Consider the following 25769-nt stretch of genomic DNA (forward strand, 5'->3'; position numbering starts at 1 on the left):
GTCTCTCTCTCCTCTAATTTGATAGTAAGAGATTTAAAAACGAAATCAAGAAACAAAACAACCAACTATTTCATGAAAGGAAAGAGGGATTCCGACGAAAGGATAACCTTTTGCCGGACAAAATCAAATATTTACTCGAAAATCTCTCTTGAAGAAAACGGTTATGGAGATCCTATTTCTCTTGAAGAAAACGGTTATTATTCCACGCGTTTTAATTTGTAATAATAGAAAGAAGGAGAAATTTAACATTGTGTTTTGTTATATAGATGTATTTGGTAACTTTTTTCTGGTAAAAAATGTATGTGATAACCCGGACAGCGTGAACCATTTATAGTGAACGGAACAAATACAAACCTTGGAAGAAGAATCAGACATGCAAATGTTGAAGTTATTAAATGAGAATAATTATGTTTAGGGACTGATAATCAACGATGATACTAATGATATTAAAATTTATTTTGTGAACACTCTGAATCAATTTATTTTCTTAAATATTTTTTTTTCTTTTTCTATTTTGATACTCAATTGCCATACAAACAAAGAGGTACAACAAACTCTTGCTTGAAATAATTGGTGTTTACTTCACCTATGAAATCTAGGACATTAATCTTTATGAACAGTGAGACAAAATCCCTGTATAAGCATTAAATCGGTTGAAAATCTTTTTGTGTAACTTTCTCTCAAATGTGCTCTTGACTTATAGAGAACTTCCCATCTGACTTAAGAAGTCTAATTAGGAAATCTCAGTTTCATCTAATGGAAGTGCAAACTCAAGATTATTGAACATAAGTATAAATAAAGTAATTAAAATAAGCATTAGACCCTTAGATTTAAATTTAACTGTGTATGCCCGACCATCTCACCTGAATTCACCTGAAAGAGTGACCGAACATAAAATCACTTCTATTAAATTTGATCGTACTTATCACATCGTATTAATGTATCAATACTTTCGTAACTACCAAGAACAATTATAGTCAATATTCTTAGAGATTCAAATACTGTAGAATGAAACATTGAACATAATTTTCAAGAACCCAAAACTCCAAAAATCATATGGGGCACTTAAAGTTTCTCAGTTGTGCATTGGAGATTCTCTAAACACTATGTCTATGTGTATGGGTGGATCATGATTGGAACCAATGAGCATGCCCGACAAACCTAGTAGCTTTCCAACAAATATTTCACACTTTTCACAGTAGATGGCATGGTAGTAATTATCAATCTCAGTGACACTTTTTTCCACTTCCATCTCTTCACTTGATCTTCTTCTCTCCAAACAAACAATCTGAATCAATGGCGATCATAACAGAAGAACAAGAGGAAGAAATCAACAAAACTCATAAACCCATTTCCTCTTCTTCAACTTCAAATCCAGGTACTTCTTCTAATGGTGATTCGCCCACAGCTAATGCCTTCATTTTCTGGGCTTATTTCACCATAGCTGTCTCTGTATTCACTCTTTTAGTTGTTTCTCTCTCTTCTCTATTCCCACAAGATGATAAATCATGGTTTTTAAGCTTACCCACTGATCTAAGACTTCATTACTCCATGGGTAAAACAATTAAAGTTCAAATAAACCCTAATGGATCTCCAATTGAAGTTTTTGCTATTGAACAAGGTTCAAGAAAAAACACAGAAACTGTTTTTTTAGTTCATGGGTTAGGTTCTAATTCTTATTCCTTTCGAAATGTGATTAAATTATTGGGTTTGAATGGTATTCATGCTGTTGCTATTGATCTTCCTGGTTCTGGGTTTTCTGATAAATCTTCATTAGAAGAAGATAATGAGAGATTTGGTGGAGTGTTTGGTGGGTTTTGGGAGATTTATAGTGATATTAAAGAAAAAGGTTTGTTTTGGGGATTTGATCAATTGATTGAAACAGGGGGAATTCCTTATGAGGAAAATGAAATTAGGGCTTCAAATAGGAAGACTTTGAAATCATTGGAATTAAAACCAGACGAAATAGGTCGAATCATTGGACAAGTAATTGATTCAATGGGTCTTTCCCCTGTTCATTTAGTCTTGCATGATTCGGCTTTCGGAATGAGTGCTAATTGGGTTACAGAAAATTTAGGGTTGGTAAGTAGTTTAACCTTAATTGATTCTAGTTCGAAATCGATAGCTTTGCCATTATGGGTTTTCGAAATGCCCATTGTTAGAGACATTACTTTAGGGTTTTCGACCGTGTATGAGAGATTACTTAGATCATGTTGTTCAAAATCGATTAATGTGTCGATTTCAGAGGCTCATAGGGTTCTTTTAAAGGGTAGAGATGGTAGAAAATCCATTGTTGGTACAGGAAAGGGTTTGAATTATACATTTGATTTGGGGGAATGGGCTAGTACTGAAACCCTAAAGGATTTCCCGATTCAAGTGCTTTGGTCGAGTAGTTGGTCTGAAGAATGGAGCGAGGAAGGACACCAAGTTGCAAACAAGCTTCCTCAAGCGAGATTCTTCGCTCATTCGGGTGGAAGGTGGCCTCAGGTAATATATGGATCACTATATCTAAGTGACTTTTAGTTAGTTGAGCAAAATATGTTTTATCCCCACACACACACACGCATATACGTAGATCAACTTGTGGTGCTATCGTTCAATTTGTTATTGTCCCCACCTCCAATTCACGACTACAACATTCATGTCCTCACCGTTTTCGATCTATGGGTGTACTAACATCTAATTAGGCACACTATTTGGACCAAATGAACGAATCACAATTTTGATTATGGGGAAATTGGAACTTCTAAATGGGCTTTTAAATCTTTGTCGATCATATCGTGATTTCCCACTTTAAGTTTGTGCAAATAGCAGGACTCTGACTTCCTTACTCAATAGGTTAAACTTGATTACCAAATTAAGATTGGTTAGAATGTATGAGAATTTCACGTTCAACATCGTTGCTTTGCTTGCCAAAACTGTACCTCCTTCTCAACATTCTTTAGCAAACACCACTTATAGTGTCTAACCATCATGTATCTTATTTTAGGTGATCGGTGATTTTTTTCGTATATGGTTGTATGTGCTTGCCGTTATTTAGGAAGGAAAGTATAAGCATATATTTACCAATGTGTCTTTCATAGAGTGAGTTTTTTGCTTGTAGTGATATCTTATATTCATCAACTTTTACCTTTGCTAGTAGCTCGATGATAAAAGCTTCAAGTTCGATAGTTAGTGTGTTTAATACCGATATAGTTTCTCGATATGTTAATTGAAGTTGAAATCTTACCTTGCGCTTCTCATATGTTATACTGTAGCTTCGTACATATTGTAGTCTGACATTTTTGGTTGAATGACGACAGGAAGATGCAGCGGATGAGATAACTGAAATTATAACCCGGTTTGTGTCTTCATTGCCAAAATCCGTTAAACATGTTATAGAAGAGCCTATGCCGGAGCATATTCAGAAGATATTCGATGACAGTACAGAAGGTGGCCATGACCATAATCATGGTCATGACCACCATATGGGTCAGGCTCATCAAGCAAACTATATGGATGCATATGGCCTTGGTCACGGATGGGGTAGTTGATTTCTTTGTCCCTTACGCTAGCGAAGCTTGTTTTTTGTACAAGTTTTTCTGTTATTTATGTGTCACAAAGTTTGTAACGTAACAGTTTTAACAGTCGTGAGTCGTGACAGATGTGTGGGACGGCTGTCATTTTACAGAATTTGCTTTCATTAAAACAATTTTCCGGTAAAGATCCGTAGTTTCGCCATAAAATTTTAACATTTTTCTTTATCTAAACTTGGAACAGAATAAAGCTGCATATGAGGAAAACAACCTAAATTCGCTCCAAAATCAACAAGACTTCTAGGAAATCTTTTGACACAGACTTGTAGTTATTAATGTTAGTCGAGTATCAAGTTTGGAATGTCATCAAAGTCAAACTTGATACTTGATCACATTGAATTATGAAATCCTTCCAACTTTATTGAAAAACTTTATTGAATTATGAAATCGTGTGCCCATCGATTCTGCAGTTCTTGTCACATTGTCTGTGTAGATCTGGATGACAATTTCGAATCAGTAGATTATTGAGAGATGTGAGAAGTTCGAACGGCAAATATCTTAGATTTTCGCAAGCTTGAATGCTCAAGTTATCAAGTGTTGTGAGGTTAGCTATCCACACCGGCAAAGATGTCATCTTAGGTAAGCTAAAAAGGTTCAGAGAACCAAGAACAGGGAGGTTATGAAACTCATTAGATGGAAACTCAAATTCCTTAACAATCTGCAAAATTAAACATAACAAGAGTTCTTAGTTATCAGATTTCTTCGACTTCATGCCACGACAATTGGAAACATATAACGAGACAAGAAAATAAATGATCACTTATCTGAGATGCCCAGTTCAGCTAGTGAATTGAGATTATCGCAAAGCTCCTTAGTGAGAATCTTTAGCTTCTGACAATATTTTATATCAAGACATGTAAGATTTTGCAGTGTCATCATCATCGTTGTCCCTGTTACCGGAAAGGATGTTAAATCTTCAACGTTAGCAATCATAAGTTCAGAAAGACAGAGGGGGAACTCTCTAAACAACTTACTAAAACCGATTCTGCGCAATAGAATTATCTCTAAAACTCTTAAAGATAACTGCAACCCGGGAATTTTTTTCTTAACTTGTTGCACCAAAAGATGGTTAAATTTGGAAACACGACACGCCCATACCCACCTATAGATAGGTCATTCTCATTAAGGTGATGTTGGAGGCCTTCGGCGACTATTTCTAGCACCTCTTCTTGTTGTTCACTTGTGCAGCAACTATTTCCTTGCACCAAACTAGTTGGTCGTGACCACTCCAAATTTATGACACGCAAATTGCGTTTTCCGATTAAGTTGCCTTTTTTTAGCATCGACTGCATTTCTCACGTTCTCCATTGCTTTTATCGTTAATTCTTCTCTCAGGTTGTTCAGTCCTTGTAATTGTTCAATATCAAAACCGCTGTCTGGCCCCATAAGAAGAAGCTTAACTTTTGGAGATTTCGTAGTTTGCATTTGGAGCTTTGAACAGTTGGTTAGGTTCAACGTCTGCAGATTTCGTAGTTTGCAAAATGATTTATTAGGTAATGAAGTTATATCAGTGTTCGAGAGATTGAGATACCTCAAGTGCTTCAAGTTGCATATTGGGCCAAGCTTTACATTTCCCAACATCAAATTTCAAAGATTGCGGAAGTTTAGTTGATAGTGAATTCCACACTAAAGGGTTTCACTCGAAGAGCGCGCAAATTTGGTTGTGATTTTTTCACGAAAAGCTCCAGATTAATCGGGAGTGAACTTGAGTGCGCCAAAATTGTGGACGACGAAACAAAAGACACATGTCTTAATCTTCTGTTACCAATATTATTTGATGTTTCGTAAAACTAATCAATCACAGAGCATTCTACCCTCGTTATAGAACATGCAAGATCATGCATTTTACATGATATCACATGGCCAAATTTATCGTTTTCGGTGTTTTGAAAGGACCTCCACAATAATTCGTTAAAAATCTCATTCCCTAACCCGTATAATTTTTATCAATACGTTCACCGTGTAATCTTTATCATCTTCCCTTCCATAGACTTTTTCCTCTGCTATAAAGGAGATAGTTTCTCTGTGCTGAATCAACACTGGTTCAACAATATTTCCTACTGCCAAATGGAAATCCAACCTTTCTCTGACAATCTCATCGAACTTTCTCCGAACATTACTCATTCTTTTCGCAATTGACCGAGGAGAATAACCTTGTTTAAAAGCTTCAGTAGCCAACTTATCCAAGAGGTCCCCGGCATCAAAAGCAGCATCCTTGAGTTTGTTCAACCAATTCTGAATGGGTTTGTCTCTAAGTTGTCTCAACTCCGCATCTTCGATGACATCTTTAATGGTGGATAGTGTGCTTGAAAATTTCTCTAACTTTTCTTTGAAACCAGAGAGCAGTGAAAATTCAGATTGGGTAAGAGAACCAAGATTACCAAGAACAGTTTCAAGTAAAGGAGACACTAAAACTTCAAGTGCCATTGAAGCAGCCATCCCTCTGACTGGTACTAGGGTCTAGGGGGGTACAGGACAGGACTCTACAAAGTGCTTTGGTTTTCTCTGAAGTGATAGGGAAAGAGAGAGGTAGATAAATGGCAAGTAAATACTTGGAAAACTTAGATTCTCTCTCAATCCTTGGGAGTATTTGAAGACAAGATAAGATATGATCACAGGGTTACCGATTCTTTGAGTCTTAACGCGTGTTCTTTTTTCTTTTCGGGTGACATGGAGCACGACTTTAAATCTATCACGTGCGTCGACATTATATTCTTAGATTCTAGATCGTCATTCTCCCATGTGGGACAATTACTTTATATAGCTTTGCTCAGCCCTTATAGTAGTAGTAATCAGATCATAATTACTAAATTGAACATCGCCAAAACGGAAAACTCAAACTCTTCAAAAAAATCAACGCAATGAAAATAGGAATGGAGACCGATAAATTCACTGAAACCATTGAACCCCAATATTTCATGTCCATAAGAGAGGTGCTTACACATGGTTGGGTTGTATCGCTCCTTCGACAGGAAAGGAAATTCATCAAATTGAATTTCGTGCAATTTCAAGGAAGTCTCGGACTTGAGTGACTATTTTGGCCGATATTTTTTCCATTCCATTACACAATTCAGATCCAGCCGAGTAGGTCAATGATAAAAAGAAAAACACCACCTTAGAGATTTATTGATTAAACACGTAAATGAAAGAACTTGACAATTATGTGAATTCATATGCCAAAGAATATCTTGAGTACTCAATATCCAAATTACAAATAATGGGGAGCTAAGAAGCCGCTCACAAATACGTCATTATACCAAGTAAAAGCTTAACAAACGTGCGCCCTTTCCTCTCATTTTCAAATCTATACATAGACTCAAATAATGGACTTTCGATGAAAAAGAAGTAAAGAGAGACATAATTGGGGGGCTTCGAATATTAAAATTCTAATTTGAGTTGCATTTCTATTAATTTCGAGGAAGTAATAGATAACAAAAATGAAAAATAACTACGATTACGAGAACCTAATGGCTCACCAATTTAGCATGCCTTCAACTTGTTGGTCAAGGCTGCCATTTCTTTATCTTGTTGCTTCTTGAGATATCTCTGAGCAGTGTCTGTTATAATCGTAGCGAAAAAATTCAGAAGCATGAGCCACACGATAGTGTTCCAGATTGTAGCTACTGACAACCACCTCTTTCCCTGTGGAGAAAAGAAAGAACGAACAACAACACACTGGTATAAGCAAGAATTACGTTTGTTTATCCGAAAAGTTCGGCAGAAAAGGAAGAGGACGGGTACCTTGTCGTTTGATGGTACTGGAGCCAGGTAGTTTTCCTTTAGCTTATGTAGTTTGATAATGAGATCGGGTAAGATTGAAGAAAGTCTTGGGACGAATCCAAGTACCCAGATCAACTCATTCTCAATCCATTCAAGTAGTTGATTGTTGCAAACTGATATGAGGAAAGCTGTCTGAAACAGAGAAAACCCCAAATGAATGATAATATAAAGGGTCCAAAGCAGAAATTCGTTACTGGGCACGACCCTTTTACAAATGGGTTGTTGTACGACATAGAGCTAACAACAGTAGCCCGATACAGACCAGCACGAGACATGGCCCACCGTGGGCCTTTGGGGTCTAGCCATGCATGATACAGCCCCGCAAGGAGCCATGTCAAGCGTAGCCGTGGCTTATCAACCATGCCATTACCAATTAGCAGGAAATCCAGAGATGGCACCCCCCATTGGAAAACCTCTGGTTCAAATTGAAGAAGGGATTATACGATTCATAATTCGAAGTAGATTTCAAGTAATGATCCACGATGCAGAAAATTAGCAAGAGGTGTATTGAACTAGCTCGATATAGTAAGACTTACATATGATGAAAATAAAACAAACCTGTATATGAGTTTTAATGATCGCTTTTCCAGTCAATGTTGCGAGAAAAAACTTCCAAAATGGAATTCCAAATTGCCCACACATTATACCAGCGAGGTCGAATAGAGGATTAGGCACCTGAAAAACAAGTTTTATTCATTAGTAGGAACCCAATTTAAACAATAATGTACTTCGTACCATATACTTCATAACAAGTTGAAGCTAAGAGACAAAGTACCAAGCAATCTACGATTACTAGCACAAACCATCAGACTACAACTGGGAAAAACTAAGCAAGGAAGTATGTCAGATGAGTAGTTTAAACTAACCGAAGCAAGCGCAAGAATTGATAAGAAGTTCAGATGTTCTGCATGTGAAAAGAACCATCGCTTAATTGGACCAAGGTGTTTGGCGATGAAACCTTCATCTTTTGTGGAAGCATCTAATTCTTCCATGCCTTCGACTTTAGTACCCGAAATACTTGCTACATCAAAATAGAATAAAACACTTCTCCGTCAATATACTATCTATTATAACTGCGCACACACACATATATATATATATATGTATATATATATATATATATATAAGCAGAATGTAAACCTGCTCTTGAGATAAAATAAGGAGGAAGCTCTCCAAGTGCAGTTCCAATGCCCCATAGAATAGCTTCTAACTGCACCTGCGGCAATATACTACTGAGTGGAACACTTGAACCCAGTGAAAACACTGGCGGCCCAAAGTCTGCGCAATCCTTATCAAGCCATGATGGGCCACTTTTTAATTGTATTGTATCGTATGGAGCGCTTTTTAGATCAACTCGACCACACTGCATGGCTTTTATCGTGAATAATGCAATATGTGGGCCCAAATATAGCACAAATGTATGCAAACCAGATCCTACAAGAAAAAAGGGAGAAAGAAGGTTGTTTAGGAAAATATATCGGATAGATAGTGCAGTTGCATTTCTTTTTTAAACTGCATCAAGCAAAGGACATACTTATTAGATTAAGAACGAAGTTTTCTAGATATAAATTGTGTTACTTTGCTTATGAACATTTTCTGTTGTGAAAAGTGAAAACAAATGTAACATAGAGTCTAATGAAACTATAGCAGAGAGCAACACTGCCAGTAGCTTCTTCTTCCAATATCAGTGATCCGCTAACGGTCAGATTTCAGATTGCTGAAATTCGAATTTTGAAATACATATTAGCTTACCTAGACCAATTGATGATGCTACACCAAGGGCTATCCACCAAAGTCCAAATCGGAAATAGTGAGAGAACTCCTCAACATGCTGCATAGACATGTGATACAATCATCATAAGGTCAACAGCTTGTCCAAGCTAATAAGGATATGCCAAAAAGAACTCTCTCCACAAAAAGTAAAAATTCTATTTTATTACAAGTTATTAAACTAATAAGACATAATTGATTTGTGTTTTTCAAGTGGTCTCATATATGATATATCACCAGTTTCAGAACAAGATATTTTTGTATCTGCTTGTTTTCTATTCTAGAATACATTAGGAAATGTGCACTTCGAATTTGGGTTTTCTAGTACCTTTGCATGAGGCCCATCAATGGTAGTAAGAAAAACTCCAATACCCACTACTAGTGTACTCGAAAGCAGAAGCCAGATCCCATCGGTCAATAGATATGATATTGATTTCCTTATATATTGAATGGTAGCCAAAATGAAAAACTTTAATGTCTTGAATGGCTGTGTTCCCAAAGTCAAATTCTTTAGTTCAAATTGATGCTTCTTCCCAAGTCCTGTTACATAAAACCCATCAATGAGTAGAAAACCTAAGAGAAGAAGAACATCAACTCAAGAAATTAGGATGTTTAGGTGTTCTTTTCTGTTTGCCTTTAGCATTATCATATAAGCAGCAAAGACAACTACAATAATGAACATAAAACCCACCCATTACCCATACTTGATGAACATAGGAGTAAACAACAATGTCCCAACAAAAACCCTTTCTAAAGAACAGAATACAATCCTATTTGATCTATAAGAACTCAGGAACATTCACCGTCTAATAATTAATTTCAGAACCAGCTTAACTTTCATACAGATTCAAGCAAAAAAGGGAAAGGAGTGAAATTTCGGTTTCGATGGAAATTTATTTCCTTGACAAGGCATTGTCAAGAGAGATTTAATTAAGCATGGAAATGGAAATATTTGGGTAATTTTGCAGATTCTGCTAATCGATTCTCAGAACATTCAACAACCCATATAACCAAATTAACAATAGAACTTTGCCTTTTGTTTGTTTAAGCAATTAGGGTTCATAAAAATACCCACAAAGAACTCAAATCAAAACCCATAAACAAAAAAACTGAATTAAACTTACCTGATACCGCAGAATCAGCAACATGTTCAGACGAGATTGGAGAAGAGGAAGACATAACAAGATTATCAGAACCCATGTTGCTGCTCACATACTCCAACCTGAAAACGAAACCCTAGAAATATGCTTTACCCACAAACCTAATGTTCCTAAATATGATCTGACAGACCTCGAAAACCACAAAAATTAAGCTCCCGAGACCATATAATAAGATTCGATAGATAGATAGATATAATTACAGATCCAGATAAGTCAGTCCATAGATTTGAAAAGGAGAGCAGACCCAATCTCGTGTTAGGGTTAAGGTCGAATCTTCAGAAGTTGCAGATGAAGATGATCTCTGAAACAGAGATATCGTGAATGGCTTCCTCTTTTTTCAGTCTGATGAGAAACGCCAGAGCGGGCAACAGTTACGGTCTTTATTTGAGCCCGTGGACCAATCGAAGTCCAGAGTCGAGTCCATTTGAGCCCGTGGACAATCGAAATCCGGCATCGAGTCCATTTGAGCCCGTGGACAATCGAAGACTTGAGTGATCCGATGAAAAGTAGGATGATCTTGGATTTAGATGGACTATCATGACCTCACGCGCCCAGTCCGATGTAATAAGTTGAACCGTCTTGGGTTTGGAAGGAGCTTCCCCTTCATTTTCCTCAACCAATTTGCATACTTTCCCGTTGTCTCCATTTCAAATCTGACAAAAGTTCCATCGCGTGTCTGTCGCATAAACGAAGGGAAACTTTCCCATTCGCTTCCATTCCGTATTTGGGCTAAGGAGACGAAGGGAACACGTCTCTTTCAGATTTGTTGCAAGAGACAAAGGAAAAGCTTTGGTTCGCCTCCCACAGCAGTTTTGTTGCAATGGGCTCTCGGGTCTAAGCGTAGTAGAGAATAAGAGAGAGAAGATAAATGGTGGTGGTGGTCTTGTAGTGGAAGAAATGTCAGACGATCATTGGCGAATAAAGGTTCAAGGACAGGAAGGGTAATAAATTTTGAATAGAAAGGTAAGAAAGGGAAGGTAAAATTCTAATGCTAAAACTGAATTTACTAAAAGGGACTCAAATAGAAACTGACAATTTTTAGGGAGTTATTTTAGTGAGTTGATCAACTTTAGGATCAAAATAGAATTAACCCATACCGATAATGATGTCAATGAATCTAAGCCATTGATTTCATGACGCCGCTATTTTACCATTTTCCTTTTTCTCTCTCTGCCAAATGGCGTACAGCTGTCTGACGCAGAAAGGAAATAATTCCTTAAATGCCCTTATGTTTTTGCCAAATGACCATAAAGTCCATAACTTTTATATACCCAAAACGTGCATGCTTTTTACAATTTAATCCACCTCAACGGTAACTAACAGAAGTGGAAAAGGAGGAGTCAAATTATTGACTTAAAGGTCTAAACGGTCATTTCAGAAGTTATTTATGTAATTTAGTTACTGGGTAAGGGTATTTAGGTAATCGGAACACAACCCAGAGGGGATTATCAAGCTTGAGAGAGAGAGAGTGAAGAAGATCTGAAAGTAGACCAAAAGAAATTCTTTTTATTATTTTTTCCTGTAAAAAATAATTGATTTTTTTTAGAAAAAAAAAAAAAGAATATTGATTTGGGGAAGAAGAACAAGTAATGGGTGATTCAAGTAGCTCAGTTTCAATTGATATTCAGTTGATTCCATTAGGAGGAAAGGTAAAAAAAAAACCCACTTTCAGGAACTAATTAATTTTCTTATATTCTTCAATGTAGTTCATGATTCTTGAGTGAATAATCATTTTTAGCTTGTTCTGAATAATGGGTAGTTTTTATTTACCTCTTTTATCATCTATTTAGTTCTTGAATTTGGTTTTTTGAAATTTGCAGGAATGTCTTGTTGAAACAAGTAAAGGTCCAATTTCAGTTTTCATTTGTGGGGATCAAGAAAAGCCTGGTTTAATCACATACCCAGATGTTGCTCTCAATTGTACTGCTTTTTTTCTCTCACTTAATCACTGTTATTTTCAAGGAATTTGAAGTTATTTATATTAGTTAGAGTGGTCCTGTTTATAACCCAAATTGGGTTTTAGGTTTTACTTTCTTTTCTCTTGGATTTGTTATTTTTAGTCATGAATATACATTTATGGTTTTGGGGGTTTTTACAGATATGTCTTGTTTCCAAGGTCTATTCTTTTGTGAAGAAGCTGCTTCTTTGTTGCTTCATAACTTCTGCATTTACCACATTGATGCTCCTGGACATGAGGTCGGTTTCCGCCTTTTTGTTCTTCGTTTTTTGTTTTCTGCATTATTTAGTTCATGCCCTTTGTACCTTGAACTATGTACTTTTTGAGGGGTTGATCTAGATGATGGGGTCTTAGTTTTTACCATATTTGTTGAGAGTTGCAGTTAGGAGCTGCTGAGATTGCTTCAGATAGTCCCTTGCTCAGCATGGATGATCTTGCCGATCAGGTGGTTGAAGTGCTCGACTACTTTGGGTGCGCAAAATGAAAACTCGTAAATTTTACTTTCTTATTATACATTTGTGTCTTAAGTGCAATTGTATACGTAATTTAAGAATTCGTGATTCATTATCTATTTAGCAACTTTATTGTCATGATAATGATAACCCGTATATCTGCTAGAATGATCGACAACTTCATACGAAACTAAGCTATCCAAGCCGAATACTAAAATTCATTAACTACTTTCCTTAAGAATCCAAGTTCACCCGCTTAATAACCCTATAAACTACCTTTTGCCTCAACTAACTTTTGGAAGTGTCTTAAATATGGTTGTTGTGATATCATCGTGACATTTTCTCATGGAGTAAGTCTTTATGACTGATCCGCACATAATGTTTTGTGTTCTCGTGTGTGATTAATTATCTATACCATTTGTGCTTTAGTTTCTCTTAATTCGTTATAAAACTAACCTGATGCTTCACGACTCCTTTCTGTATTAACAACTCTCTTGTCATGATAAGTGTTAGCCCATTCTTTGCCTAGGATGATTTACTACTTCATATGCAACTAAGATATCCAAGTTAAAAAGTCAAATTCATCATCAAATTAGTCTGTTTCTCCTAACATCTTAATTTTTACCAGCCTCAAGGAAGTACTGTGCCTTGGTGTTACAGCTGGCGCTTACGTACTCACGCTCTTTGCAGTAAGTTCAAATCCTCTACGATCGGTTCGAACTTGGTAACTTTGTCTATCATTGTCGGCTATTTATGGCGTTTATGCTCCTATGTGTATGCAGATGAAGTACAAGGAACGGGCTCTTGGACTAATACTTGTGTCTCCACTTTGTAAATCACCTTCATGGACCGAGTGGCTTTACAATAAGGTGCCCCTTCTAAACCTACTTAACAGTAAAAAGAGAGAAGTAACTTGTAACTTCCTTTTCGAAGAAAATCCTGTTTAGTTTATGATATGCAAATAACTCTTAAAATTTCTGAAAAACTAGGACAACAACCATTAGTGGGTTGAGTGTGCTTTACTCTATACGGCAGTTGGTAGAATATTTGACTGAAAAACTTCATATGGTGCAGGTAATGCTTAACTTGCTCTACTTCTATGGTATGTGTGGCATACTAAAGGATTGCCTTCTCCAACGTTACTTTAGTAAGGTATTTTATTTACTCTATAGTGGATAAATTTACTCATTGAACAGCTATATGTATATATAAATATATATACACATATGTACGTATTATTAAATTTAAGGCCGAAGCATACTGTTCCAGGATGTTCGATGTAGCACTCCTGGCGTTGAATCTGATATTGTGCAAGCTTGTAGAAGGGTAAGGTCCTTCTTGGAACCATAAGTTTTAGTTTCACTTGTCTTTTTTCTCTGTCCGATATCAACCAAGTTGACGATTAATGGTGGGAATATAAGCTCTTGATCATTCGTCCCGTTGAAGCTGGTTTTCAGAGGAAATTTAGAACCTCTCAGACTCGTATGACACCCACTTGTCAAGATAAGCAGGATATAATATTTCTGTTTACTGTTTACAGTTACTAGACGAAAGGCAAGATTCAAACATCATGCGCTACCTTCAAGCCGTAAATGTGTAAGTTTTCCGAAGCATTGCTAGTTTTATTTCAAAAGAAGCTGCTAAAGATGGCTTCTATAGACCTGAAGAAGTTAGTTTCATGAAAAGTCTGCGAAAGCAGATGGCAAAGAACCCAAGTCCATTTGAAGTATGTCTCGGTCGAACCTGTGATGCATGCATGCTGTGCTGATCCAAGTATTATTAGTATGCTATTGTGACTGTTATCTGAAACGATTGAACGTTATTACAGGAGGCGGGATCTCACCGAGGGTTTGAAGAAACTAAAATGCAAGACTCTCATCTTTGTGGGCGAAAGCAGTCCCTTCCTATCTGAGGCAATCTACATGAGTTTGAAAATGGACAAGAAAATTAGTGCTCTTGTAGAGGTACTTGCCTTAATCTCTTGGAATTTCATGTTAATCCATCCTTAAAATTTCAGACCTGTTATGGCTCTATATGCTCGGTGTACTCTTTCTACAGGTAGAAGCTTGCGGGTCGTTAGTTACTGAGGAACACCCATACTCCATGATAGTTCCCATCGAATTTTTCTTGATGGGATTTGGGTACTACCGGCAGCCCTCTCTCGGCACAGGTATCAGCCCAGCTCCATCTAGTTCAGGAAACCAGTGTTGCATCTCACCGGAGCTTCTATCACCAGAAAGCATAGGCGTGAAGCTGAAACCGATCAAGACTCGTCCCAAATTGGGATCCTTAGCCTGCACATAGGCATAGCTAGCCATTAGTAAATAGTGTCATTTAGATTCTTTGATTGTGTTCTTCTTTCTATGTAAGTTGTTGGATGGGGCATTGGGAGGAAGGTGTAAATAACAGTAGAATCATCCTGTGGGAATGTGGGTTCAGTATTCTTTTGTAAGTTACCAATTATATTCATTTTGTATACTATATCGTCCTATGGTTGTTACTTTGGAAGTCGAAAATATTGTTATAAACAGACATGATTTGTTGTTTAAATTCTTGCTTAAGATTTTGCGCTTTGTTATCATTGTTCATCAGGGAGAGTCAAATCCGCAGTACCTGAGTGACTTTTAGAGGTGGTATTAGCATAATAAAAAATCACATTAAAACCGGCTCTCAAGGCTTAACTTGACTCTATACAAAAAAAGCTTACCAGGTCCTTACATAGTAAGGATTGACAGACTGAACGCTCTTTCTTGAGTGTACAAGTAATGGTGCATGACCGTTCTTGGTGGAGCCTTTTGTCTGGTTAATTCAATTAACGAACGAGACGATTGTACAAGTAGTGGTGCATGACCGTTTTTGGTGGAGCCTTTTGTCTGGTTAATTCAATTAACGAACGAGACCTCAGCTTGCTAACTAGCTGTGCGGAGGCGACCAGCTATGCGGAGGCGACCCTCCACGGCCAGCTTTTGACAGGGACTATGGCCGTTTAGGCCACAAAAGTTTAAGGCAGACAAACCTTCGCCCCCAGCTTCTTAGAGGGACTATGGCAGTTTAGGCCACGGAAGTTTGAGCCAATAACAGATCTGTGATGTTCTTGGATGTTATGGACCCAACTGAAGTCTTATTAGATAAACTCGAAAAAGTTACAGATAAGAACACACTGATTGATTTTACAAAAGGAAACACTTCCAAGAGACTCAGAAACATCTAACCTTAACCTTACTATGGCATTTTCTTAGGTAAAGAGCATAAATCAAGAGTAGATCCATACGTATTGACTAAAGCTTGTGCACACCAGCCATGACCATCATCCACTGTTGGCATTTTAACTTCAAGAAAAGGGGAAAGTGGTTGGCGAGTTCCAGCCATTAAAACACCAGCAAACACACGAAGAACATTTGAAGCATCAATATCCATACATACGCTGATTTCGGTAGATCCTTTCGGTCCTGGAGGAATTCCTACCACCTTGAAGTAACCCAAAAGATGATTCTCTTCTACTTTTGTTCCTTCACCTTCATAAACATCAATTAGTACTTCTGTTTGATTTTCGTGTGCCGTAGTAAAGCTCAACTCCTTCCTTGCTGGCATTGTAGTATTACGAAGAATAATCGGCACAAAACTATTTCCATCTGCACGAATTCCGAGACTGAGAGGTGTAGCTTGTATAGTTAACAGATCCAAACTTCCCAATGGATCGCTGATTCCTGATGCCACTGCCCCTTCCAAGGCAGCACCACAAACAGCAGCTTCGAATTCGTTGATCTCCGGAAATGGCTGCTTCTTCTTGCACAAACCCAATACTAAACTCCTAATCTTGGGTATATTTGAACATCCACCAACAAGAATTACGTCACTTATGTCTTCTCCGCCTAATTTGGCATCATTCATGCACTGCATTACTAGTTTCTCACACTTTCCAAACACTTCGTTGTTGATTTCTTCGAATTCAGCTCGACTAAGGGTTTTGGTTATCTTCGACCCAAAGCCCAAATCAAGATCTATATGTGTACTGTCACGAAAAGAAAGATCATGAATTGCCTTTTGGGTCGCAATCCTAAGTAACCCAATCGATTTGATTTCATCAAGTCCATGACTAGCAAATAGATTATCCATGTTAGGCAAGAGATAGTGCATTACATTTTGAAGAATGTCTTCACCTCCAATGGCAGAACCTGATAAAGATTTAATCTGTGAAACACCACCAGCTGTTGCAGTCACACAAACATCACAGTAACCTGCTCCCATGTTGAAAATCACTGCCATTTTCTCACTACCACTACCCGTATTGTCTTGTACTGTTTGCTGTTGTTTTTGCGCATAAAGAAGTGCCACGGCTGTTGGCTCAGGCATCAACCTAAGAACATGAAGTCCCGCCATGGCACAAGCTCGTTCGATCCTAGTAAGTTGGAATCGACTAAAAGAAACTGGTACAGTGATAATAATGTTTCGAATCTGTCTCCTTAGTTGAACTTCTACCATGGCTTTCAGTTCCACAAGAAATATCGCAAGGACTTCTTCCGGAGTAGTTGATCTCCAAACACCATTAACTAAAGCTGCCATAAATGGTCGAACACCGATATTTAAGGTTTGAACTAAAAAGGGTAGTGTTTTGCTCTTATGAACTACTGGATCAGTGTCGGGTCTACCGATTAATCGTTTCATATTGAAAATTGCAGAACCCGAGAACATTTCATGATCATGAGAAAGATGGGCATTTACTCCACCAGTAGGGATTTCATCCTTAAAAGTGACATATGATCTCATCATCTTTTGGTTTCTTGTGTTCTTTAAGAGTTCAACCTCAGACCCATTCCATATAGCAACGCTACATTGTGAAGTACCTATGTCTATTCCAATTGCTAATTCAGGGTAAGCTGATGATGGTTTATCTTCTCCAGTTGTTTCGCTATCAGATGCTACTGTATAAGCTTGTTCAGCCATTCCTACCAAATAAAAGGTTTCAATTCAGTAAATCTACCTAAACAGTTCTACAAAGAAAGCTCAAAAAAAAGAAGCTACAAGAACTTTGAAGGAAACTGAAAAACCACCTAACTTTGTTAAGTTAATTTTGTTATGGCTCCCAATTGTGATCAACTGGCCATTTTGGTCCCCATAAGTATCTGACAGTTCGTTCGACAAATGTATATAAAAGAAATCAGGTAAAAGACCAATTTCTTGTTGGTCACAGTCAAAAGGACATGTCAATAACTTTTTAGGTTCAGCATCCTGCAAAAGCCTATGCAAACCCGTATAAAACTCATATGTGCAGAACTTAGAGAATAACCCTGGCATCGTTAAATATGTGTTACAATAGTCCTACATTGTTAGTGAAAGGGGCATGGGTGAGTTGATAAGTGTCGCGAAAGCTTTACCTCTTGAGCTAGCTTTTGGGTTCCTGCCTATATCTCTCCAAATCCGTACAAACTATAAGTGCAACACTTGTAGAATTGAACCCTAAAAAGAATTGATGGATTGCTTTATTGATGAAAATTTAATTCTTAGTAACTATATGGAACAAGAAAAAAAAAACTAGACACTCTCTTGGGTAAAAACCTTACGTGGGCTGTTGTGATTCGTAGTTCATTGGGCAAGAATCAATCAGTGTGCACGAATCACATGAAGCCACTAATACGGTTTCTGCCCATAGTCTGTCTAGTTTTTCTTGTTCCATGACATTTTTCTTTAATTATAGTTATGCTAGGAAAAACTTGTTAATTTATTGAATTCTCTTTGGGTTGTGATAGTTCTTAATTTTTCAACCAAATGGGCAAGAACTTCAAAGCTAGTTGAATATAAACCTAACAACTAGAGCAATAACCAATAGTTAAAGCTGAATTGAGGGAAACCCAATAAGTTATAAACATTATCTTAACAAAAAACAACAGAAAATGAACAATTTATTGAGACTATACTAATTAGGGTTATGATTGACATGATCAGAAGTTCAAAATTGAAGAATAAGAAACCTACCCAGACACATACCCATACCCAGAATTATAATAATGAAATTCATAGAACATGAACTGGGTTTGAAAAATGGAGAGAGAAAAATGGGGACTTACTTGTTGGATGAATGAATCGGATTAGAGAGAGAAAGAGACCAAGTTCAGTGACAATGTCTAAGTGAGAGAGTAAATATATATATAGAGAGAGAGAGAGGGATTTCTAGATCATCCGAGAGTGTCTTGTTGTTTCTTTTTTCTTTCTGTTTGAATAAATAAATTGTTCCGGGTGCCTTCCAGAAACCTCAGACACGTATGGACCCCGTCAGGCTTGCTAAGTGGGTGAACTGGGGGTAAGGTATAGCCCTTCCAAAACCCAGGAGCCCAAGACCGTCCTATTAAGTTCGTCGGGTTGGACATGATGCCCGGTAGCCCATCTAAACTTAAGATTGTCCGACTTACTTCATCTCGTCGGTCAGATTATAGTACACTCTCTTGAGCTAAATATTGGTCGGTTTTGACATACGCAAATAGTCAACGAACTGACCTTAATATATACAGTTAGAAATCATCACGGAGGTGGACTTGTCGAATTATGTCACTTGAATTCTGGTATGGGAGATCGGCACGAGTCTCTTAAGTGTCCTAATTCACCTGAGTCCAAAGTTGAGAGACTAATAAAAAAAAATTCGTCTATCCGAGCTTAGATCAACCTGAGCAGATCGAGACGTGAAACGCTTAATAAAGCCAACAATTCACTTTTCATGCACAAACTGTTATGTGTCTGAAGACTTGTCAGAATGCACGTATTGATCAAGTATTATTCTCCTAAATCATTGACACGTAAATCTCATCAAAACAGATGTCTCACCAACGCATCGTCTTAGTCGAACACCATACAGCTCATACAAACGTATATAAGCGTATTATATAACTATACGCTTAATAATAAGGCGTGGTAAATTTACATGGTAAATTTACATGATAAATTTACATGATAAGAAAAATTGACATTTGTTAGTTCCTCATCAAAATTTATGACATTTCAAAACAATTCATTACTTATTAATAATCTCAGACCAACAACTTATAACAAAAGATTAATAACAACAAGAAAAGATTAATAACAACAAGTCAAACAACATTAATAAATCCAAATCTTCACATAAATTATTTTAACCAACCACACATAATAACTCCTTTTTTCTCTTTTATAACTTTTGATTGTATTCCCAAATATTCATCGTTTCGACCACGTTACCTCTTTTCCCAAAGATTTTCTTTTTTCTCCTCTCCCGAAACCCAAAATTGGACAAATATGCACACCATTTCACATCCCCGTCACTACGTTTCCTTTTCTTCTCTTCCTTTCTTGGTAGAAAACAATCACCATTGGGTGTAACAAGAAGGAAATGTTATTTATATATACTAACTTGTGAGTATAATTGTTTTGATTCCTTAGAACCGTTGAGATTGAGACACGTGTCGACGCCTAAGATGAGGAGATATGATTGAGATAAGTCCACCTAATGGTGGTTTCATCTTTGACCTGTAAGACAACTCATCATATGGTCTTCTATAAAATCTCAAAAACGGAAGAAACGACTCTCTTGATTTCTCTGTCTTGCTGACTTGGCATTCTCTCTTGAAAAACATGGCTGGAGATTGAAGAAATGATGGTTTTGGTGTTTTTAAATGGTTTAGGTTACTGGTTTTTTGCGGAAGAGGAGTGAGAGGGAAAAACGATTGCTTACGTGGAGGTCCACCTCGGTACGGAATACTTCCACGTGGAGTTCTAGCACCAGGTGAAGCAAATGAGTATGAACGAGCATTGAGAGGTGAAATTAGAGCTGACCCCATCAGAGAGGGACCCACTTTTGAAGCTGACGTGTCAGTCAAACTTAGGTACCAGGGTTTTAGTGAGTCAATATTATGGTTAACTGTGAAAGCAAATCTTGATGAGGCTGATGGACCAACTTTAGCCGATGATGGAATTGATGACGGGTCAAATCGGAGGGATGAAGCTCGTGGGTAAGCTGAAAAATCATCGTACTCTAATGACTCTTCATAATCTAAAGATGAAACCACCATCGTGATGTTGGATAACTCAAGAAATGGACGAACTCCCTGATAAGATAAGAAAATCAACGGTTTTTAACTCTCGTTACAAGATAAACTTTAGTACTCCGACAAGCACTAGATCATAAAGTTAGGGTTTGTTTGAATACCTTCCAGAGATAAGAGAAGAGTGAAGGAGGGTCAATGACAAAAGCTTTATGAAGTCGTCCAGGATAATATTCAGATATTGTCTTCAAGCTTGCCATCAATAAATTCATAAAAGCTGAAGCAGATCTGAAAAAGCCTGTTTGTTTTCAATAAATAAGCAAACAAATAACAAAATTAAGACTGGTGGTATTTTATCAGTTTCTTTATATAATAAAAGTGAATCAGTTTAATGAGTTAAGAGCTATCTTTTTGTTTCTCTTTCTTTCTTTGTGATATCAAAAGAGTAGTAGTACTAAAAACCTAGAAGAAACTTATTAAAGTTCTGAAAAAGAAAATCAATTGGTACTGAACTACTGATCTTTAATTTATATGAAAAAGTCCAGGTTCCAATTAAAAATTAGAAATGACGATAATGATGATCATTTCTTGAAGATCACAAAAGTATATGAATGATACTATCTTTTTTACCCACTAATTACTCACTAATCACCAAGCACTAACACTAATCAAGGGTATTATTGTCTTATTAGTAATGTAGTCTCAAAAGTATAACAAGTTCATCCACAGTGAGAATTTCAGACCTACAAATTAAGGATGATTAGGCATGAGTTGTGGCAGAAGTAATTAAAAAGCTAGACAACTTAATCACTAAACTTAAACACTAAATTTGAGCACAAATCAGGGGTATTATAGTCTTGTTAGTCAATTTAATCTCAAAAGAAACAAGTTATAGACAACTTCTATCTACCCAACGAAGAATTTACTCTACTTTTTTCTGTCTAACGTGCGCCGAAATATCAAACATGTAAAGAGAGAGAGGAATTAGGTAGGAGATGTTCTCATTGTCTTGATACTTCATTAATGAAGATGATTAGGCGTGAGTAAACAATAACTAAAAAAGTCAGAGAGAATCACGTTGAGAATTTCAGACTGTCAATTTGCAGAATCGATTATTATTATTCTTACTATTAATTACCAAGTAGAATACAAAAGTTGCAGGCGTGGTTTAAAAACAGAGGGAAGAAGAATAAGTCTTTGAAGAAAAAAGGCAACTTAAGAAGATTACTATATTACCCTTGTAAATTTAAAAGTTTGATAATATTCAAAGGGTAATAAAGTCAGAAAACTTACTGGCATCAAAGAGAAGGACATATTGTTCCACATCTTTAGGCATAGAAGCAATGGCAACTTCAAGTGTGAATACCATCAACCTTATGTACCTAAAAAGAAACCAAAATTTTAGTCAAATTTTGGAAACAGATAGAAAGAATAATGAAAAAAAAAACAAGAACAAGAAGGTAGTTCTTTTCTCACTTACAGTTTTTGGGAATGAAACTTCTGATAATCTTGTTTAATTCGAAAAACCTAAAACAGGAGGAAAAAAAAAAATTAGGTATAAATTAGGAATGTTTGGTGTGCTTGTTAAGATTATACTATTATTTTCTAAACGTCTCAAACTGACTTCCATGACTGTCTTGAATCTAAATTGTCCCACTCGAATGGACTGTAAATCAGCCTAAACCAATCATTAGACGAGTCAGACAATGTCAAACATTTTGAAAACAAAATGAGATATAGATAAAGAAATTTTCAGGAAAAGACTCTGTCTGACTCCTTCATCTGAATAGCCTTACTCAGATGGATGAAAAGAACATGCTAACAAACACAGTAAGTTATTCATACCCATCAGATATAACAGAGTATTTAGACCTCTAGTCAGATTTCAGATCTGACTTGAACAGAGAAAAACAAATAGGTTACTTCCTTTACTGAAAAGAAATGAGGAAATGAAGTTACCATAACAGGTCGAGACTCATCGTCATGGCCAGAAACAAATGCGACACCATCTGAGATTTCAGCAGAGAACTCATCTGCTATTAACTGCTCTGTTTTTTTTTCAAAGAAAAGAAAAGAAACAGAGATTTTTTAACTTTTGAGTGAAAAATTTAATAGTTAGAGAGAGAAATTTTACTCTAATTTACTGTAGATCTATCATCATCTATCTTAGTTTGAATAGTTTTGAACATAATTACTTTAACGGTTTCTAAGGAGATAAAGTTATGATCTCAAAAGATCAAAAAGGAGAAAATGAAGATGAGGCAGAGAATTAAATTTATGTAGTTATCTAGAAAAAGTAAAGTAAGATTCCTAGGAGATAGTCTAAAAGAGAAAAACGAAGATGAAGAAGAAGAAAATTTTGTAGTACCAGTTCCGATGCTATCTCGCCATGAAAGACAAGCTCTCAAATGTTTAGCTGCTTTCTTTACGTTATCTCCTTTTGATGTGAGAAATCGTTTAATACAAGCAGAATTACAAAATTTCTCCTGCATTATATAAATCAGATATCAGAGTTTTGTCAAAACCTAAACGAGATACTTGTAATTTGCATCTGATTTGAACAGAATCAAAATAGAATGATGAAATTCTTAATCTGATGAAAAGCTAAACGATGAAATTCGTTTCAACTTAAAAAACAGAGAAGTTATTCATGAAATCGATTGATGAAATAATCAGATTATCAGAACCAGAGAATCATCAAAATAGACAGAAAATCAAACAAATCTTCAAAGAACAAGTAGATCAAGCAAGAATTCCTTCAAATTTTCAAAATCAAAGTCAATAATAACTTCAACATCAACAATCTTCTTTATGTATCGGAAACTTGAAATACCTAGCTAGTTAGATGAAGTTCTTACCTGTTTGACAGATAATGGAGCTTGTTTTCTGAGAAGTTTAAGAACAGCTTCAACTCTTTCTTTATCTTTACTCTCAATCTGATTCTGATTCTGATTCTGATCTTTCTTTCCCATTCCGACAACTACAAGTTAATCAAAATCAAATTTCTCAACAAAATACTAATATATCTCTAACTTGTTCTTCACTCAACCATTTAAAAACTTCTCTCCAGAAAACACAGACAGTAGAGAGAGAAAGTCAAAATTCTAGTGAGAGAAAGTGAGTAGCAAAGAAAGTGTGAGTAGGTAGTTTGAACTTGAAAGAATGAGAGAGTGGGAAATCTCTTTATTTATAACAAACAACAAAACGGAGATTAACGTCCGTTAAATTCGACACTCATCCAACACAATAATTAACGCCACGTCAGCGACTGGTCTGATAAAATCCGTTACCGTCAACGTCGAAATAATGACGGCAGAAAATGATAGTAGTTGTAGCTGGACAAACGTCGGCTATACAGACGATGGGTCCACCTACATAATTATATTACCCAAATTACCCTTCTATTTTTGTATATAATTACCGGATTTGTTTCTCTCATGATATTCTTCTTTCCATTTCGATCGTTACATTAAATTGAGAATTCTCATAAGTCAAAGTTTGTTCCTTGTCCATATCTAGTGGCATTTGCGTAATTATCTCAATTACATAAGTCTTTTAATGACTTTTTGATATGTTGTTGTTATGTCTCAAAATTAGAGAGTATAATCCATCCACCATTATACACAACAAATTTGTTTGGATACATGGTAACTATCTACTAAAGACACATTATTTTTTTCACATTTTCAGGATATGGAATTTGGACGTCGATGTTGTAATTTCTAAATTTCTAGCGAGTATATTGTCGTCTGAGCAAAAATCGTAGGTGCAGTTGTCCAAAATATATGACACGGTACAGTAATGGGTTTGAAGTTTATGTGGACCACAATCTAACTCATTCAATTGTATGAATTATCTAACAATTTTATGACTACAGATTTTCGAGTGGATGAACTACAGTTGGAACAAGACTATGAGTGTAAGTGTACAAGATATACGATCTCTTAAATTTGATGTTTTTGTGAATCAATCAATGTCATTCAATTGATGTTTATGTGAATCTTATTTAAATGGTTCGATTGTGTAAACAAAGGCACTGTCGCACGATCCAGCGGTTGATATAGAGATTATTGTAAGGTACTTAGTATAGTAATGAGTGTACCTTATAGAACTTGTCAATTCATATAGTATATTCTAATAGACAGAGGAATATAACCGTAGTTGAGCTTTGGTTTTCGTTTTTTTGAATTTTAATTTTTATTGTTTTGTCAAGAGAATAAATATTAGTATTTAAAATTATTTTGTGTGTAAAAGAAAGAAAGAATGAGAGAGAGAAAGAGAAAGAGAATGATGGGGGTTACCGGAGGTCCGGAGACGAGTGTCATTGGATTATGTGAATGGGTACCCAATTACTCCTAATTACCGGTATCCAAAACAAGAACCTTTTATTCTGGTTCCATTTTTACGTGTTTTAATAGTGGGAGTGAAATTATTGGTACTAATCCAGAACCACTTTTTCCTTATATATATATATACTAGATCTATTAGCCCACATAAATCTTAGTTAAAGGAGTTATTTGTGGGTTGTTTATACTAAACTTGGTGTAATTGTTTGAAAGTTATAGTTGCTTTTTTTGGTGCCAAATTATAAAGTTCTATAATTACCGATCAAAATTTTCGTTATATAGATGCAATATTTGTAAAGCAGGAATGTTCGAATTTTAGTATTTTTTTTTGATGAAATATTTGAATTTTAGTCTTGCTAGTATAGAAATAGAACTCAATCAATTTATACTTATCATACTGAGTGAGTTGAAAGGAGAGAAAAGAAAAGGTGGAAAAGATTTTGATAGATATTAACAGGTGAAAAATCGACTTCTAGTTTAGAAAAATGATAATGGAGAAGAGAATCTGAAATAAGGCATGCATTCATTTCCAAACACATACTGATGTAGATTGTTGCGGAAGCGTAAAAGTAATGAAATCCACCATTATAACAATGATAAAATACGTAAATAAACTGATAAAATACGTAAATAAACTGATAAAGTAAAGAACAAAACGATAAACTTGATTAACAATAAACTTGATTCATAATATTCTCTGATCTGAATAACAAGGACATA

The 25769-nt window shown here is 36.2% G+C and overlaps 5 protein-coding genes across 9 annotated transcripts; 2 read left to right on the forward strand and 3 right to left on the reverse strand.

The window, feature by feature from the left end:
- Window positions 1-1120: 1120 nt before the first annotated feature.
- On the forward strand, window positions 1121-3703 carry AXR4 (alpha/beta-Hydrolases superfamily protein). 2 transcript variants are annotated; one of them, XM_086663518.1, is made up of 2 exons: window positions 1121-2487; window positions 3303-3703. In XM_086663518.1, the coding sequence occupies exons 1-2, from the start codon at window positions 1297-1299 to the stop codon at window positions 3531-3533; spliced, it is 1422 nt and encodes a 473-aa protein (XP_086519644.1). In that variant the 5' UTR covers window positions 1121-1296; the 3' UTR covers window positions 3534-3703. The 2 variants fall into 2 exon arrangements, with proteins under 2 accessions (XP_086519644.1, XP_086519645.1); XM_086663519.1 differs by having other exon boundaries at window positions 1211-2487; window positions 2990-3703.
- A 3018-nt stretch (window positions 3704-6721) lies between these two features.
- Window positions 6722-10684, reverse strand: LOC147555110 (vacuole membrane protein KMS1-like). Of its 2 annotated transcripts, none has more exons than XM_086660983.1 (9): window positions 10486-10684; window positions 10250-10347; window positions 9454-9665; window positions 9108-9186; window positions 8496-8789; window positions 8222-8376; window positions 7914-8030; window positions 7317-7487; window positions 6722-7217 (listed from the first exon to the last, which is right to left on the reverse strand). In XM_086660983.1, the coding sequence occupies exons 2-9, from the start codon at window positions 10323-10325 to the stop codon at window positions 7056-7058; spliced, it is 1266 nt and encodes a 421-aa protein (XP_086517109.1). In that variant the 5' UTR covers window positions 10326-10347; window positions 10486-10684; the 3' UTR covers window positions 6722-7055. The 2 variants fall into 2 exon arrangements, with proteins under 2 accessions (XP_086517109.1, XP_086517110.1); XM_086660984.1 differs by having other exon boundaries at window positions 10530-10643.
- A 1029-nt stretch (window positions 10685-11713) lies between these two features.
- On the forward strand, window positions 11714-15244 carry LOC147555111 (protein NDL2-like). The gene is made up of 11 exons (XM_086660985.1): window positions 11714-11934; window positions 12106-12205; window positions 12384-12481; window positions 12625-12713; window positions 13323-13383; window positions 13477-13563; window positions 13769-13846; window positions 13964-14020; window positions 14235-14290; window positions 14523-14658; window positions 14753-15244. The coding sequence occupies exons 1-11, from the start codon at window positions 11875-11877 to the stop codon at window positions 14996-14998; spliced, it is 1068 nt and encodes a 355-aa protein (XP_086517111.1). The 5' UTR covers window positions 11714-11874; the 3' UTR covers window positions 14999-15244.
- A 554-nt stretch (window positions 15245-15798) lies between these two features.
- Window positions 15799-18926, reverse strand: HSP70T-2 (heat-shock protein 70T-2). Of its 2 annotated transcripts, none has more exons than XM_086664022.1 (2): window positions 18760-18926; window positions 15799-17640 (listed from the first exon to the last, which is right to left on the reverse strand). In XM_086664022.1, exon 2 carries the CDS (start codon window positions 17636-17638, stop codon window positions 15917-15919), a length of 1722 nt encoding a protein of 573 aa, XP_086520148.1. In that variant the 5' UTR covers window positions 17639-17640; window positions 18760-18926; the 3' UTR covers window positions 15799-15916. The 2 variants fall into 2 exon arrangements, with proteins under 2 accessions (XP_086520148.1, XP_086520149.1); XM_086664023.1 differs by having other exon boundaries at window positions 15799-18172; window positions 18235-18818.
- A 747-nt stretch (window positions 18927-19673) lies between these two features.
- LOC147555113 (uncharacterized) lies at window positions 19674-24003 on the reverse strand. 2 transcript variants are annotated; one of them, XM_086660986.1, is made up of 7 exons: window positions 23562-24003; window positions 23072-23189; window positions 22663-22751; window positions 22184-22230; window positions 21997-22085; window positions 20868-21001; window positions 19674-20766 (listed from the first exon to the last, which is right to left on the reverse strand). In XM_086660986.1, the coding sequence occupies exons 1-7, from the start codon at window positions 23673-23675 to the stop codon at window positions 20098-20100; spliced, it is 1260 nt and encodes a 419-aa protein (XP_086517112.1). In that variant the 5' UTR covers window positions 23676-24003; the 3' UTR covers window positions 19674-20097. The 2 variants fall into 2 exon arrangements, with proteins under 2 accessions (XP_086517112.1, XP_086517113.1); XM_086660987.1 differs by having other exon boundaries at window positions 21997-22076; window positions 23562-23859.
- Window positions 24004-25769: the final 1766 nt, after the last annotated feature.

This window comes from Eschscholzia californica, unplaced genomic scaffold (assembly GCF_041429995.1).
Source record: "Eschscholzia californica isolate CP2 unplaced genomic scaffold, dmEscCali1.0.p SCAF_2, whole genome shotgun sequence".
Classification (NCBI taxonomy): domain Eukaryota; kingdom Viridiplantae; phylum Streptophyta; class Magnoliopsida; order Ranunculales; family Papaveraceae; genus Eschscholzia; species Eschscholzia californica.

What these genes read in the sequence shown, in the direction of transcription:
- AXR4 (XM_086663518.1), top strand. Translation starts at nt 1,297, where the DNA reads ATGGCGATCATAACAGAAGAACAAGAGGAAGAAATCAACAAAACTCAT. An exon ending in CGGGTGGAAGGTGGCCTCAG is followed by an intron (nt 2,488 to 3,302) that starts GTAATATATGGA and finishes GAATGACGACAG; the next exon opens with GAAGATGCAGCGGATGAGAT.
- LOC147555110 (XM_086660983.1), bottom strand. Translation starts at nt 10,325, where the DNA reads ATGGGTTCTGATAATCTTGTTATGTCTTCCTCTTCTCCAATCTCGTCT. An exon ending in TGCTGATTCTGCGGTATCAG is followed by an intron (nt 9,666 to 10,249) that starts GTAAGTTTAATT and finishes TTTATGTAACAG; the next exon opens with GACTTGGGAAGAAGCATCAA. An exon ending in TTGATGGGCCTCATGCAAAG is followed by an intron (nt 9,187 to 9,453) that starts GTACTAGAAAAC and finishes ATGTCTATGCAG; the next exon opens with CATGTTGAGGAGTTCTCTCA.
- LOC147555111 (XM_086660985.1), top strand. Translation starts at nt 11,875, where the DNA reads ATGGGTGATTCAAGTAGCTCAGTTTCAATTGATATTCAGTTGATTCCA. An exon ending in TTGATGCTCCTGGACATGAG is followed by an intron (nt 12,482 to 12,624) that starts GTCGGTTTCCGC and finishes TGAGAGTTGCAG; the next exon opens with TTAGGAGCTGCTGAGATTGC. An exon ending in ACGTACTCACGCTCTTTGCA is followed by an intron (nt 13,384 to 13,476) that starts GTAAGTTCAAAT and finishes ATGTGTATGCAG; the next exon opens with ATGAAGTACAAGGAACGGGC.
- HSP70T-2 (XM_086664022.1), bottom strand. Translation starts at nt 17,638, where the DNA reads ATGGCTGAACAAGCTTATACAGTAGCATCTGATAGCGAAACAACTGGA.
- LOC147555113 (XM_086660986.1), bottom strand. Translation starts at nt 23,675, where the DNA reads ATGGGAAAGAAAGATCAGAATCAGAATCAGAATCAGATTGAGAGTAAA. An exon ending in ATGAGTCTCGACCTGTTATG is followed by an intron (nt 22,231 to 22,662) that starts GTAACTTCATTT and finishes CTCCTGTTTTAG; the next exon opens with GTTTTTCGAATTAAACAAGA. An exon ending in TCTTCTCTTATCTCTGGAAG is followed by an intron (nt 20,767 to 20,867) that starts GTATTCAAACAA and finishes TTATCTTATCAG; the next exon opens with GGAGTTCGTCCATTTCTTGA.